At 42.8% G+C, this 15,927-nt stretch overlaps 1 protein-coding gene across 1 annotated transcript in view; it reads left to right on the top strand.

The window, feature by feature from the left end:
- Nucleotides 1–15,927, top strand: part of atp9a (ATPase phospholipid transporting 9A) — a 40,370-nt gene that overhangs the window by 17,586 nt on the left and 6,857 nt on the right. The window contains exons 14-27 of the mRNA XM_029722699.1: nucleotides 348–557; nucleotides 3,494–3,655; nucleotides 4,300–4,392; nucleotides 4,596–4,679; nucleotides 6,330–6,500; nucleotides 6,697–6,795; nucleotides 8,106–8,195; nucleotides 8,546–8,690; nucleotides 9,009–9,073; nucleotides 9,666–9,821; nucleotides 10,564–10,628; nucleotides 11,044–11,152; nucleotides 11,359–11,416; nucleotides 15,673–15,876. Of these exons, the coding sequence (XP_029578559.1) occupies nucleotides 348–557; nucleotides 3,494–3,655; nucleotides 4,300–4,392; nucleotides 4,596–4,679; nucleotides 6,330–6,500; nucleotides 6,697–6,795; nucleotides 8,106–8,195; nucleotides 8,546–8,690; nucleotides 9,009–9,073; nucleotides 9,666–9,821; nucleotides 10,564–10,628; nucleotides 11,044–11,152; nucleotides 11,359–11,416; nucleotides 15,673–15,876 (1,711 nt within the window). The remainder of the gene's footprint in view (nucleotides 1–347; nucleotides 558–3,493; nucleotides 3,656–4,299; nucleotides 4,393–4,595; nucleotides 4,680–6,329; nucleotides 6,501–6,696; nucleotides 6,796–8,105; nucleotides 8,196–8,545; nucleotides 8,691–9,008; nucleotides 9,074–9,665; nucleotides 9,822–10,563; nucleotides 10,629–11,043; nucleotides 11,153–11,358; nucleotides 11,417–15,672; nucleotides 15,877–15,927) is intronic.

Raw genomic sequence — 15,927 nt, 5'->3', positions numbered from 1 at the left:
AATAAAAACATGAAAATCTTACCATCTGGTATGCTTAAAATAAGGAATGTGCAATGATTTTTTACTTTTGATACTTAAGTATATTTAAAACCAAATACTTTGAGTCTTTTACTTTTGTAATTTACTGGGTGACTTTCACTTTTACTTGAGTCGTTTTCTTTTAAGGTACCTTTTACTCAATTGGGTACTTTTTCCACCACTGACTGTTTGTCAATCAATGAATAGCTGAGAAAAAAGTTAGGTTTAAAAAAACGCTCTACCAATCATTGAAAACCTTGCAGGTAGACCGATGCTTATAATCCAACTCAGTGGGCTAACTTTTCTTTTGTACACCTTCCTCCCCACAGCCCTCTCACGACGTCCCAGCATCCAGAGCTCCGGCGGCCACCAAGGTTCGTAAGACCATCAGCAGCCGTGTGCATGAGGCGGTGAAGGCCATCGCCCTGGTGCACTGTGTGACGCCCGTGTACGAGGCCAACGGTGTGACGGACCAGGCCGAGGCGGAGCAGCACTATGAGGACACCTGTAGGGTTTACCAGGCCGCCAGCCCAGACGAGGTACATAATGGCTCACTCTCAATACTAGACATAGCTGTCCATAAACACAGCAACCGGAGGATGTTAGTATTTGCCTCTGCGCAGATATAATATACTCCTTCGTTAACGATAGACCAACATATACCAAAATAGCCTGTGGGAAATGTGAGTTGTCTACTCAACAGCCTCAAAGGTTAAAGGGAATTGTCACTACGCCAATTACACTAGGTATGGTGACAGTAGAAGAATGGAATCCAGATTAAAATATGGAGAGAGTCAATTCAAATGGTTTTGCAGTTTGAACCCTTATCAGTCCCTGCAGTGGACTACCTGCTGCCCTTGAAGGAAACCTTGAGGAGACAAATTACATTCCACATGTACCTAGCTGTGACCTTGATCACTATGAATTGTTTGAACTCCAGGAAGAAGGCTGAGGAATTCCGCTTGATCCATTTCCTGCGGTGTAAATACGGATTTCCTTAATGTGCTCCCCAGTCCATTGGGCTTAGCCTATCCACCCTTTGAGTCTCCTACCTTCGTAGTAGATACTTTGATATGGCCCACAGAAGTTGCTTTGTGGTGAGTTGTGGCCCAGTGTATGCTGAACTTCATGCAATATGAGCATTGTTTTCCAGAAAATGAATTGTGGGATAACAACATTTCTCACAGATTACAATATCAGTCAATGTGTAGATATTTCCTTGTTTGATTGAATGTTTTTTGCTGTTGTTACTATAAGTATATTTGATCTGCTTGATATGATCTGGGCTCAAATTCAGTTTGCTTTCCAATGGCTTCTCAGGAAGTCCATAGATAGATATAGTTTTGGCTGACGGTTGTCGTGGTCACAATGCCAGTGACAGTTGGATGTGTGGTTTTTGGTAGGAATCCATTCGCAAGCCATTTATCTAACTTGTTTTGTTCTGTTGGTTGTGATACCTGTTTGGCAGACATAACTCGTTGTAGTGGATGTAGTGTGGAGTAATTTTTCCACAGCTTATGCTTTTACATCTGCTTATTTAGTATATCTTATATATTATGTCTAAAATATTGATTGTGATATCTACTCGAGAAGTGTGTTCCTATAATAAAAAGCCAGAAGAGTATCAAGTATTTCTTGACGGTTCCACTTCCAAGCAGGACCAATAAGAACTTTCGCTTATGCCAAGCTGTGGTTTTGACTCCAACCATTTGCCAGTAGCAGACCCAGCTCAATTAAACTCTAGACATTCCCATTACCAAGTGCCGCTGTTGTGGTGGAGGCCGATTCACTGCATGCCTTCACAGTGAATGTAGCCTTACTAATGTTACCATGACTAAGTCAAGTTCTTCATTCTCCCCAACTTGTATGACCAACGCACAAGCTAGTCAGAGCTGTGTTGACCTTCATGGAGTTCAGCTCAGGGCTACCCTTAGCCAAGCATAGCCTCAGACCAAATATTAGCATGTAATAAGTATTATTTGTTAGCTGGAGGAGAGGAGGCATGGTTTGGGACTGGACTTTGGGTGTTTAGGGTCCAATGGATGCCTCGTTCTGTCCATCTGAGATCTACACTGAGTCTACCAAACATTTTTACATTTACAGTTTAGTCATTTAGCAGACGCTCTTATCCAGAGTGACTTACAGTAGTGAATGCATACATTTCATTAAAAAGATTTTTCCCGTACTGGTCCCCCGTGGGAATCGAACCCACAACCCTGGCGTTGCAAACACCATGCTCTACCAACTGAGCCACATGAAGCCATTAGGAACACCTTCCTAATATTGAGTTCAATCCCCCTTTTGCCTTCAGAACAGCTCTACAAGGTGTCGAAAGCGTTCCACAGCGATGCTGGCCTATGTTGACTCCGATGCTTGGCTAGGTGTCTTCTGGGTGGTAGACCATTCTTGATACACACAGGAAACTGTTGAGCGTGGAAAAACCCAGCTGCGTTGCAGTTCTTGACATAAACCGGTGTGCCTGGCATCTACTACCATACCCTGTTCAAAGGCACTTAAATATTTTGTCTTACCCATTCACCCTCTGAACGGCACACATACTGTACACAATCCATGTCTCAATTGTCTCAAGGCTTAAAAATCCTCCCCTTCATCTACATTGATTTGAAGTGGATTTAGTAAGTGACATCAATAAGGGATCATAGCTTTCACCTGGATTCACTAGGTCAGTCTATGTCATTTAGAAGGAGCAGGTGTTCTTAATGTTTTGTACACTCAGTGTCTATTAGAGAGTGGTCAGTGTAGGCATGAGGGATGAATTGTGTTTTTGATCTTGTGCTAATATCTGGAAGTTTAGGGACATTAATAACTTCTGACCCCCCCGGAAATGATTCCTTCAATGATTCCAAATGTCATTTGTACCATGTTTTTGTACTGTTATCATGTTGTTGCTACCATGCTGTGTTGTCATGTGTTGCTGCCTTGTTATGTTGTTGTCTTAGGTCTCTCTTTATGTAGTGTTGTGTCTCTCCTGTTGTGATGTGTGTTTTGTCCTATATTTCTGTTTTAATTATTATTTATTTTTTTATCTCAGGCCCCCGTCCCCGCGGCAGGCCTTTTGCCTTTTGGTAGGCCGTCATTGTAAATAAGAATTTGTTCTTAATAACTGACTGTTAAAAATATTTTTAATTTTTATTATTTAACTAATCTGGCTTTATCCTCATGTGCCCTTCAAAAGAAACCAGAAAGAACATTCAGCATGCGTCTTTTAAAAGGATTATCTTCCTAGTTTGTTCAATCAATTTGTCAATCAATTTTCTTTGAGTGCAGAAATGCTTTTATTATTGATTTGCGCTGAAGTAGAACTGTGCTCTTTGCTCAGTTTGATATTTCCCGCTTATTGCTATTTCCTGTGAAAAGGTGCATCATGTTAAAATGGTCCATTCTCCATTTACCTCACCAAACTGATCTATTTTGATAACCACCATTCACCAAACTGTCTCCTCTGCCTTGCTAGGTGTCGCTGGTGCAGTGGACTGAGAGTGTTGGACTGACCCTGGTCGGACGGGACCACAACTCCATGCAGCTGAGGACTCCTAGTGGACAGATCCTGAACTTCACCATCCTGCAGATATTCCCCTTCACCTATGAGAGCAAGCGGATGGGAATCATAGTTCGAGTAAGTGCTGCTGACTGGGATATGAATCTGGTTTGAAAATGCAAATTCGAGTCATCCATTTACAATTGCCAGCGGTGTTTGCCTTCCGGAGCTGAACTAATGTATTGTGGAAGATGATTTGTATTTTACTTGATTGCCAGCAGGCCAACTGTTAGTGTTTGGATGTAACTGCTCTTTTGAAAGATACATTCTATAGCTGACACCAGTGGGGCCAACTACTCTTTTGAAAGATACGTTTTCTGACTTTTGAACCTGGGCATTGGTCCAGTGATCCATCAAGACGAAGACTGATCTGAAAAAGACTTTACCCGACTATGAACCCTATGACTAAGTCTCTGTGCTGTCTGCATGACTAACTATTGTTGTTGGCTTGGATAGACCTGGTATAACTCAACTTCAGGAAGCCTGGGGTTGGACTTGGGTTCCTCAAGAAAATATTTTCAAACATGTTTGAGACCAAACTAAGTTTCCCTTTCTACGCAACCAACTGAGAATAATAAACTCATATTTTTATGTGCATCCCTACACAAATGCTGAGAGTCGGGGGAAACCCCGGAATGTACCTTATTGATTGATGTGAATGTTTTTCTTCTAGTTTGTTTGTCAAGCATGGAATTTAGGTAGTGACAGTGTCTGTTTTACAGGATGAGTCTACAGGAGAGATTAGCTTCTACATGAAGGGTGCAGATGTGGTGATGGCTGGCATTGTCCAGTATAACGACTGGCTGGAAGAAGAGGTAGGTTTTCCTTCCTCTAGTCTAGAACAAGTCATTTTAGTTTGAATAAAAGACCACCCTGATTTGAATATATCGTGTTGTCATCTTTAGAGGTTGCTGTCAATTTACCCTTTTGGGGGGGGAGGGGTTCGGAGTCGTTGTGTATGTTTGAACATTCTGTTCTGATATTAATATTTTAGTGTTACTTTTGCTCTTTCTTCCAGTGTGGAAATATGGCTAGGGAAGGTCTGAGGGTCTTGGTCGTTTCCAAGAAGTCTCTAACAGAGGAACAGTACCAAGACTTTGAGGTTAGTAGCATTCCCCCTCTGTCTTTGAACGAGCTTAAATGTAACTGTCATCACGTTGATCCATAGGGTACGGGACTTAGCGGTAGGGTAGACTGTGCCATAACCAAAGCCAACAGGAGAAGGATGTTGTTTAATGGAAAATGAATTGACTGTCCTGAGTAACCAAGCCTGCCGTCAGTGACCTTGACATTTCAGTGTTTCATATCCATTTGGCAAACTCATTAGTGAGACTGAAGCCCAGGGTATCCATCTTGGTTTCAGTTGGCTTCTGCGAGCACATCCACATAGCAGGTCATAAAGACTCAGTAGGTTAATTCCTACATGGTGTTGGTTTTATTATGACGGTGTCTTAAAGAGAAGGCGAATTCATTTTGTCTGAGAATGAAAGATGATACCGAGTGTGTTATAGCAGTTATAACAACATGAATTGTTAACTTTTACTAGTTGATGCACCTCCCTCTTCTTGTGTTGTTGTGCCCCAGTTAGTCATTGTGTTGGTTACCACTCCTCCCAATCCCAAGGAGATTTCAGTCAAATGTTTTTTTTGTAGGATGACAATATACACCGAGTATACAAAACATTAGACTGCCCAGGTGAATCCAGATGAAACTATGATCCCTTATTGATGTCACTTGTTAAATCCACTTCAATCAGTGTAGATGAAGGGGAGGATTTTTAAGCCTTGAGACAGTTGAGACATGGCTTGTGTACAGTATGTTTGCCATTCAGAGGGTGAAGGGGCAAGACAAAATATTTAAGTGCCTTTGAACGGGGTATGGCAGTAGGTGCCCGGCGCACTGGTTTGAGTGTGTCAAGAACTGCAACGCTGTTGGGTTTTTCATGCTTAACAGTTTCCCGTGTGTGTCAAGAATGGTCTACCATCCAAAGGACATCCAGCCAGCTTGACACAACTGTGGGAAGCATTGGCATCAACATGGGCCAGCATCCCTGCGAAACGCTTCAACACCTTGAAGAGTCCATGCACCAACACATTCAGGCTGTTCTGAGGGCAAAAGGGGGTGCAACTCAATATTATGAATGTGTTCCTAATGTTTTGTACACTCAATGTATAACAAATTTGTTTATATTCCTCAACATACCAAAACCTGTACAGTGCGTGCTATGTCCTGAATATCAACCTAGTACCTGCCAACAACAACAAATACAAAAACAAAATAGTTTCCACAGATACTTTCACCATTGTTCTTTAAATGTCAAAGCCTGTTGTTTGATGCTCAGATCACACACACACCCATTCTCAGGGCGAGCGAGGCAGGCAGTGTCTCCCCTGCAGCCCCAGCCCCATTGCTGGAGTGTATAATTTTGTGAGCTGGCTGGTGGGCGGTGGTGACTCACTAGCTTAGTGACTCACACACAGAGTTTGTGTTCCTGAGTGAGTCACTCAGATAGTTTTTACTTTATCTCACACTGAAAATTGCCCTCTGAGCTGGAGACTACTGGGTGTTTACTTGCTGATCGATGTTGTTATTCCTCTGGCCATCCAGAACATGTTACATTTGACGAATTTGTATGTCTGACAGTCGATAAATCAATCTAGTTCAACTCCAACATGCTATATTCCAATATTGTAGGCATCCAATCGAAATCTTTTCTCCATATTTTCTCCCCTGCTACTTTCTCCACCCACAGGCCCGATACATCCAGGCCAAGCTGAGTGTGCACGATCGGTCTCTAAAGGTTGCCACGGTGATCGAGAGCCTGGAGATGGAGATGGAGCTGCTGTGTCTGACGGGGGTAGAAGACCAGCTTCAGGCTGATGTACGGCCCACCCTGGAGATCCTACGCAATGCAGGCATCAAGGTCAGGGGAGGTCACCGGGACAGAGGGAGACTGCCGCATAGCAACAACACTTAGCAGTTAACTTCAATACACTTTATTTATCCCAGGGCTTTGTGCCCTCTGTAACTGTTGTTATGTCATTGTTTGAATGTGGATAAGAAAAGTCAAATGTTAATCACACAAAAATGTCATTTTTAAACTGTTATTACATGTGTAGGTGTGGATGTTAACTGGAGATAAGCTGGAAACAGCCACGTGCACGGCTAAGAATGCCCATCTGGTAACCCGCAACCAGGACATCCACATCTTTAGATCGGTGAGTGGAGAAGCAGTAGAGGGCATTTTTCTGTTTTACCACTGCTATTTCAATACCATATTTATTGTGGATTAGAATAAATAGCTTTAGCATAAGGAGTCATTCCTAGTTCACAAGGGCATCCACAGTTTCCTGTCTGCCCTGACCTTATTGGGACATCCATCCTCTGTGTGGTGAAGGCCCATAGTGGGGGTTATGTAGTCCCCCAGCCCAGCCAAGATCCTCTGGATAGCTGGCAAGCCCAACAATAAATACCTCACACAGGAATGAGCATCCAGGCCAGTGTAAAACAGACCTGAGCTCTCAAAATCTGGTTTCAAATACTATTTGAAATAATTTCAAATACTTTAGATGTGGTTGAATGATCTTCCCTGTTGCAATATAACCAATAGATAAGTCCCAAAAGTACAAACCCCGCCAACCCGACACTCCAGGCAGGCTAAAGCAAACGCTCAAAGTATTTGAAAGATTTCAAATAGTTTTTGAACCCAGGTCTGGAAACAGGCTGGTAAGGACCAGCTGAACCACTCCCTTGGGGAACACAGTGACAGAGAACCTAACTTCCTAATTTGTTTTGCAGGCTTAGCTCTCAAACTGCACTACTGCTTTGATAGTCCTTTGAGTTCCCTTTTGGCCGATCTCCAGTTGCAGAAAGGGAGAGCTTGCCTGCCATAGGAATGTTAGGAGTTGTGTACAACAGTTGTTACTGGAAGAGGATAACAATGGCTGGCACAGCATGAAAACAGTCCCCTTGCTTCTCCCAGCGGAGCAGGGCAGGGGCTGTGACTTTTGATTTGACCAATAGCCAGGGCATCTGCTATTGGCTTCCTGGTTCGACACAAATGGCACCTGGGTTGATGACTTGACGTATAAACAGGCAATAGGAGAGGACTATAGCCATACCAGTGCAGAACATTAGTTGACAGATTGATGTCTTGTGGTCATTTCCAGTTCCACATTTTTTTAAATTGTGAGTCCACATATGAGTTTGATAGAGTTGCAGAAACTATGGGATGTTTTCAATCAACCTCCATATTTGGTAATAAATAGTAGTCTATAGAAACCCACAAAATGAGCCATGGTTGAGCTGGTCCTCCTTATGGTTTTATAACTTACTTTGGCATTTCAAATCACATGTTCAGTTATGGTTATGGTTTGGATGCTCAGTTGACAGTTGATCAGTTCACCCTGATGCTAATCTAGAGTATGGATGACAGTTGCAGTAAGGAGAGCAGCTACTCCTGCGGGTTAGATAGCTATCTGTATGTCTGTGACCGTGATGGTAAGCCATGTACTGTCTGTGGTCCTAGGTGACGACGCGAGGAGAGGCCCACCTGGAGCTCAACGCTTTCCGGAGGAAACACGACTGTGCCCTGGTCATATCAGGGGACTCACTGGAGGTAAGCTGAGCACCGTCCTCACTCTGAACACTTTACCTTATCTGTGTACGACGAACCAAAGCACTGTTACTGAAGAGGCCTTTAGTGGTGGCTGTGGTATTGGTAAGAGTCAGACTTTTTCCCATGTTAGACTAACTGAGACACTTGAGAACCCTCAGCTTGTTTTGAGTTTTATCCTATCACACTGCTGCATTGTTTTGGGTCTCAATTGACAACTTCCTAGATAAATGTAACAGACATTGAGGAAGGAGTCTACATCATTGATAAAAATACAGACGTAAACCACAGTCGGTCGTTGACCCCTGGCTTGTTGTTCAAGCCTCGTCTGTCATACTGTGCGTCTCTTGCAGGTGTGTCTGAAGTTCTATGAGTATGAGTTTATGGAGCTGGCGTGTCAGTGTCCTGCCGTGGTGTGTTGCCGCTGCGCTCCGACCCAGAAGGCCCAGATAGTCCGGCTGCTGCAGGAGCGCACAGGCAAACTCACCTGCGCTGTAGGTGAGTCTCCCCAGTGTCAGCCCCCAAGCTTTTCTCTATTGGGACATTACAGTGTTAATTAACAATTCAGCTCACTGAAACTCTCCAGTGGCATTTCACTGCAGGGTTACTGATCTGTATGTTAACGATGTCGAATGGTATTGTTTTCATGATGTGGTCTTGATAAACAGTTTGCAGAGGTCAGATCAAGGGTGTCGCGCGCACACACCCACACACACACACACACACACACACACACACAGCCCTCTCTCTTGTGAGTCACATTAACAGACGTATTTCTCCTGACACTTCCACTGATATCTGTTTGTTTTCTCTTAGGGGACGGAGGAAACGATGTCAGCATGATCCAGGAAGCTGACTGTGGCGTGGGAGTGGAGGGCAAAGTAAGAATCTCTCTGTCCCTGTCGCCTTGACACTGCTTTCACACAAACACACACTCTCTGCCATCGGTATGTGTTGTGTGTTTCCTGAGAGTTGGCTTCCATCTGGCCAGAGCGTCTTTTTAACATACATTTGTCACTTGTTTATGTTATATCATGCACAGATGATTACTTTTTGACTGTGTGAAAGAATGTCATGGGTGTAGAGGAAATGAATGTGACAGAGTGGTATTGTCTTTCTGTTCTGATTGGGACTGCTTGAACTGTAGTGCTGACGGGTCAACCATGCAGAGTTCCTACCTCATTGACAGATTGCTCTTTCTGACCCATTCAGCAAATACGGACAAGAGCTCTACATAAACTCAATAGTTAGTAATTATTGGCAGAAATGGGGAACTATACAGTATTTAGTCAAAGTGGCAGTTTGGCCTTTCCAATTTTCAGTTGATCACTTAGTTTCAACTTTTCCTCTAAACTTTTGGACCTACTATTCTTTATATACACTCGTAAAAAGTGTTTTTCTGGTTAAAGAAGACCTTTGCTAACCTTTTTGTAAATTTCTCTTATTTTCCACCACCACGTTGTTTGTTGACAGGAAGGGAAGCAGGCATCGCTGGCTGCAGACTTCTCTGTGACTCAGTTCAAGCACTTGGGCCGACTCCTCATGGTCCACGGGCGGAACAGCTACAAGAGATCTGCCGGCCTCTCCCAGTTCGTCATCCACCGGAGCCTGTGCATCAGCACCATGCAGGTAGGCAGGACCAGGGTACCAAAGAGTGGAGCGGGGTGTGGAGTGAGTCAGGACAGGGAGTGCCAGAAGCTTCTTTGGGACCCTGCAGAACCAGCCCCAGAGCCCCAGTTCCAGTGGGTAGTGAGGGTACCTAGGGCCAGGCATAGTGAGTTGGAGCAGGGTGGGGAGTGAATCAGAGAAAGGGACCCCAGGAGCTCTTCTGGGAGGCCACAGCTTTCAGTGTCAACCCCAAGCCTCAGCCCTTGTGAGTACCACAGCCCATGCATCCAGCTCTTCAGCCTGCTAGTCTCCCAGACCAAGGAAAAAGGGAAAGCCATGTGAGTCACCAGGCCATAGACTCATTCGATAGGGAGGCCCCCATGTGTCTCGAATTAACGCTGCCCACAGCCACAGCTGTTAACTGTTTGTTATAGGGCATGAGCTGGCCCAGCTCAATGTCTGGCTGCTGCTCAAACCATGTAGAATCATACTAGTAGTCAGTGTTAGTCAGTGTTCTAAACTACGTAGTAGAAGTCGTACCTCCCCAGAGTGATGATAATAGGTTTATTATTTATTTTATAAACTATTCTTAGAGCTATTACTTCAATCAATTGACTCATTTTTAGATGAAAGTAACGTGTTTTGGCAAATTGTGTCAATGGTGTTTTGTAGTTGTGTATTACAGTTGTCAATGCAAAGTTAAGCACACAAGTTCTACATACGGTAATGATGACTCATCCGTGATCACTTCTTCCTCCCCCAGGCTGTGTTCTCCTCTGTCTTCTACTTTGCCTCTGTACCCCTCTACCAAGGATTCCTCATTATTGGGTGAGCTGATCTTTTCTGAATAGCGGTGGCTTATCACAATGGCATTTCAGCTATGTGTTAGCTCCATGTTTTGTTGATATTTAGATTGTGTTGACGTAGTGTTGCTAAGACACTACTATGAGATGACTTGAACCCTACTGATTCATCAAAACCCCCTCTGTCCAGCCTTAGAATGGAGGTCAGAGAACTGTACTGAAATCTGTGAGAATTAATATTAGTAGGCACATAACCATACGTGATGCTTCAATCCGAAAGTAAAGTATTTTACATCCTACCGTTAATGTTCTCTGGCAATTAATGTCTGTTAATGACGTGCTTGAGAAATGACTTGGGTTTTTTTTGTAAATAAAATAATAGTATTCTCTACTATCGTCTGCAATCTGCTAATTATTTTTGTGAATGTTCTTTGTTTTAGCTACTCCACCATCTACACCATGTTCCCTGTGTTCTCCCTTGTGTTGGATAAAGATGTGAAGTCAGAAGTAGCCATGCTCTATCCTGAGTTATATAAGGATCTCCTGAAGGTAATACATGTCTTTATTGGCTGTGTAATTTGCATTGTGTTATGACAGGGAACATTGTTTTAATACATACTGCATAAACTTCTCTTCACCCTCGATAATACTTTACACACACATATTTGCACATATCTCAGTTTTCATTAAACGTTTAGTACTTAATGTGTGTGGATTCATTGTTTAAAATCGTTCTGAATATTCCTCTTTTTCAGGGTCGACCTCTGTCCTTTAAGACGTTTCTGATATGGGTCCTAATAAGTATTTATCAAGGTAAGTCGGTTGTGGAAATAATGACACATTCGGTAGCTTGAGTATCTATTGATATTCATTCCCATAGATAGGAATGTTATGTTTTGTTGTTGGAAAACAACTAATCCCTTAGGCCTCTCTCACACAGGTACTACTTTAGAAACTGCCCTGCCCTGTGGTGTAGGATCCATGATGCTCCCCACCAGCCCACACACTTTCTTCTTAATTGCTAGTAGTAGAGTTTATTTATGTCTGTGCTTTGTAAATGTTAAATAACCTAAGGTGGTTTTACCACACGGCCCATTTGTGTTGCAAAGGCGTTGCCAGAAGCATCCAAACTACACCCCTAAACCTTTTGTCTACCGCTCAGTGCTCAAGCCTTACCTCCCACCTTTCCCTCTCCAAATAGTTTGTTTAGCAGAATATTCCAGTTGATGGAAGATCCTTAGCCATGATCCTTTTTCCTTCTTCTTTGCTATTGAGTGGGCCTGGTTTCTGTGTTTAAGGCCGTTGGTGGGTTGTTTGGTATTTATTCCGTTACAGTTTTCCACGAAGGCAATGTTTTGTATGCTTAAAAAAAAAAGAATAATAATAATAAGGAGATAAAGGTTACTTTATTGTCAAATGTATACGAATGTCTAACAGGAAAATGATTTCTGTCTGACCCTGACCCTTCCACAATTTTTACTCAATGTGATGAGAATGCCACTGTATTCGATACAGAACTATGATACATCCCATGTTAGATCTGTTGGTATTAATTACATTTTCAATCGCAGGAAGTGTGTTTTTACGTCCCTTTTTAGAGGTCACATTAACAATCAGAAAGGTTATGGAAGCGTTAAAAAAAAAAGATGGAAAGTGAAAAAGTTCCTTTTCCTCTTCCTGACATGGGAAACTGTGAGAAATCGCGACATCGATTCCCTCTTTTTTTTATGCAAAATTTATAGGTCTGGTTGTACTGTGTTGAAAACTTTCTTAGTTGTATTCCAATTGTCCATTTTTCTTCATAATAGCAAAGTGTTGCATAACAGAAAAAGCAGAGCCAATGTTCAGGTTGAGCATTACAGTTACAGGTGTTGTCTTAATTTTGGCACTCTATTGTCGCAGAGAGTTTCCCTTTGCCACATGAATTGAAATGACCCTTGTGATTTACAGAACCAGTCAAAAGTTTGGACACACCTGCTCATTCAAGGTTTTTTGTTGTTGTTATATACGTTTTTCTACATTGTAGAATAATAGTGAAGACATCAAAACTATGAAATAACACATATGGAATCATGTAGTAACCAAAAAAGTGTTAAACAAATTATAAGCAAGTTATAAACATTTTAGATTCTTCAAAGTAGCCACCCTTTGCCTTGATGACAGCTTTGCACACTCTTGGCATTCTCTCAACCAGCTTCATGAGGCATGCTTTTCCAACAGTCTTGATGGAGTTCCCACATATGCTGAGCATTTGGCTGCTTTTCCTGCGCTCTTCAGGCCAACTCATCCCAAACGGGTGATTGTGGAGGCCAGGTCATCTGATGCAGCACTCATCACTCTCCTTCGTCAAATAACCCTTACACAGCCTGGAGGTGTGTTTTGGGTAATTGTCCTGTGGAAAAATGAATGATAGTCCCATTAAGCGCAAACCAGATGGGATATCGCTGCAGAATGCTGTGGTAGCCATGCTGATATATATATATATATATATATATATATATATATATATATATATATTTTTTTTTTTTTTACTTTTCTATAACTAGGCAAGTCAATTAAGAACACATTTTTATTTACAATGACGGCCTACCCCGGACAAACCCTAACCCGGACGATGCTGGGCCAATTGTACGCTGCCCTATGAGATTCCCAATCACGGCCGGTTGTGATACAGCCTGGAATCGAACCAGGGTCTGTAGTGACGCCTCTAGCCCTGAGATGCAGTGCCTTAGACCGCTGCGCCACTCGGGAGCCCAAAGTGTGCCTTGAATTCAAAATAAATCACAGACAGTGTCACCAGCAAAGCACCATCACACCTCCATGCTTCACGGTGGGAACCACACATGCGGAGATCACCTGCTCACCTACTCTACGTCTCACAAAGACACGGTGGTTGGAACCAAAAATCGCAAAGTACAGATTTCCACCTATCTAATGTCTATTGCTTGTGTTTCTTGGCCCAAGCAAGTCTCTTCTTCTTATTGGTGTCCTTTAGTAGTGGTTTCTTTGCAGCAATTCGACCATGAAGGCCTGATTCACGCAGTCTCTGAACAGTTGATGTTGAGATGTCTGTTACTTGAACTCTGAAGCTTTTATTTGGGCTGCAGTCTGAGGTGCAGTTAACTCTAATGAACTTATCCTCTGCAGCAGAGGTAACTCTGGGTCTTCCTTTCCTGTGGCGGTCCTCATGAGAGCCAGGTTCATCATAGCACTTTATGGTTTTTGCGACTGCACTTGAAGAAACTTTCAAAGTTCTTGACATTTTCTGAAATGACTGACCTTCATGTCTTAAAGTAATGATGGACTGTCGTTTCTCTTTGCTTATTTGAGCTGTTCTTGCCATAATATGGACTTTTAACAAATAGTGCTATCTTCTGTATACCACCCCTACCTTGTCACAACACAACTGATGTGTCAAATGCATTAAGAAGGAAATTAACTTTTACCAAGGCACACCTGTTAATTGAAATGCATTCCAAGTGACTACCTCATGAAGCTGGTTGAGAGAATGCCAAGAGTGTGCAAAGCTGTTAAGGCGAAGTGTGGTTACTTTGGAGAATCTCAAATATAAAATACATTTTGATTTGTTTAACACTTTATTTGGTTACTACATGATTCCATATGTGTTATTTCATAGTTTTGATGTCTTCACTATTATTCTGCAATGTAGAAAATAGGAGAAATAAAGAAAAACCCTGGAATGAGTAGATGTGTCCAAACTTTTGGCTGGTTCTGTACATACAATTAATTTGCTAAGTATTCAGACCCCTTAACTTTTTCCACATTTTGTTACGTTAATGCCTTATTCTAAAATGTATTCAATAGTTTTTTCCCTCCTCAATCTACACACAATACCCCATAATGACAAAGCAAAATGTATTAAAAAATGGAAATATCACATTTACGTAAGTATTCAGACCATTTACTCAGTACTTTGTTTAAGCACCTTCGGCAGTGATTACAGCCTTGAGTCTTCTTGGGTAGGACGCTACAAGCTTGGCACACCTATATTTGGGGAGCTTCTCCCATTCTTCTCTGCAGATCCTCTCAAGCTCTGTCAGATTGGATGGGGAGTGTCGCTGCACAGCTATTTTCAGGTGTCTCTAGAGATGTTCGATCGGGCTCAAGTCTGGGCTCTTGTGGGGCCCTTCAAGGACATTCAGAGACTTATCCCGAAGCCAGTCCTGCATTGTTTTGCTGTGTGCTTAGGGTGATTGTCCTGTTGGAAGGTGAACCTTCTCCCCAGTCTGAGGTCCTGAGTGCTCTGGAGCAGGTTTCATCTTTCTCTCGATCCTGACTAGTCTCCCAGTCCCTGCCGCTGAAAAACATCCCCACGGCATGATGCTGCCGCCACCATGCTTCACAGTAGGGATGGTGCCAGGTTTCCTCCAGACGTGATGCTTGGCATTCAGGGCAAAGGGTTCAATCTTGGTTTCATCAGACCAGAGAATCTTGTTTCTCATGGTCAGAGTCCTTTAGGTCCCTTTTGGCAAACTTCAAGCGAGCTGTTGTGCCTTTTACAGAGGAGTGGCTTCCTTCTGGCCACTCTACCATACCATAAACGCCTGATTGGTGGTTCCAAATTTCTAACATTTAAGAATGATGGAGGCCACTGTGTTCTTGGGGACCTTCAATGCTGCAGAAATGTTTTTGTACCTTTCCCCAGATCTGTGCCTCAGATCTGTCTCGGAGCTCTACAGATAATTCCTTCGACCTCATTGCTTGGTTGCAAAAAATTCAAAATTCCTGTTTCACTTTGTCAATATGGGGTATTGTGTGTAGTAGATTGGTGAGGATTATTTATTTATTTAATCCATTTTAGAATAAGGTTGTAACGAAAGAAAATGTGGAAAAAGTCAAGGGGTCTGAATACTTTCCGAAGGCACTGTATGTAGCCACACAATCATGCTTTTTAATGGCACCAAATTGTCTGCCGGTTGTTTGATTCATTTACTGATTAATTGATTGATTTCATTATTTTGACAATTAACAAAAAAACATGCACAGCTACACACCATGGCAGTGGCAGTGCTCTTGACGTTGTGCTGCCTGTTTTCTGTGCTCCTTAGGCAGTATCATTATGTATGGGGCGTTGCTGCTGTTTGAGTCAGAGTTTGTCCACATCGTGGCCATCTCCTTCACCTCACTGATCCTCACTGAGCTGCTGATGGTGGCGCTCACCATCCAGACATGGCACTGGCTCATGATCGTAGCCGAGCTGCTCAGTCTGGCCTGCTACATCGCCTCGCTCGTCTTCCTGCACGAGTTCATAGGTGCGTAAACATGCATACTGTACTCAAACACGCACACAGACACGTGCTCAC

The sequence above is a fragment of the Salmo trutta genome, chromosome 30 (genome assembly GCF_901001165.1).
Source record: "Salmo trutta chromosome 30, fSalTru1.1, whole genome shotgun sequence".
Lineage (NCBI taxonomy): Eukaryota > Metazoa > Chordata > Actinopteri > Salmoniformes > Salmonidae > Salmo > Salmo trutta.
The sequence above is the reverse complement of the archived record's forward strand: the minus strand, read 5'-3'. Positions and strand labels throughout refer to the sequence as shown.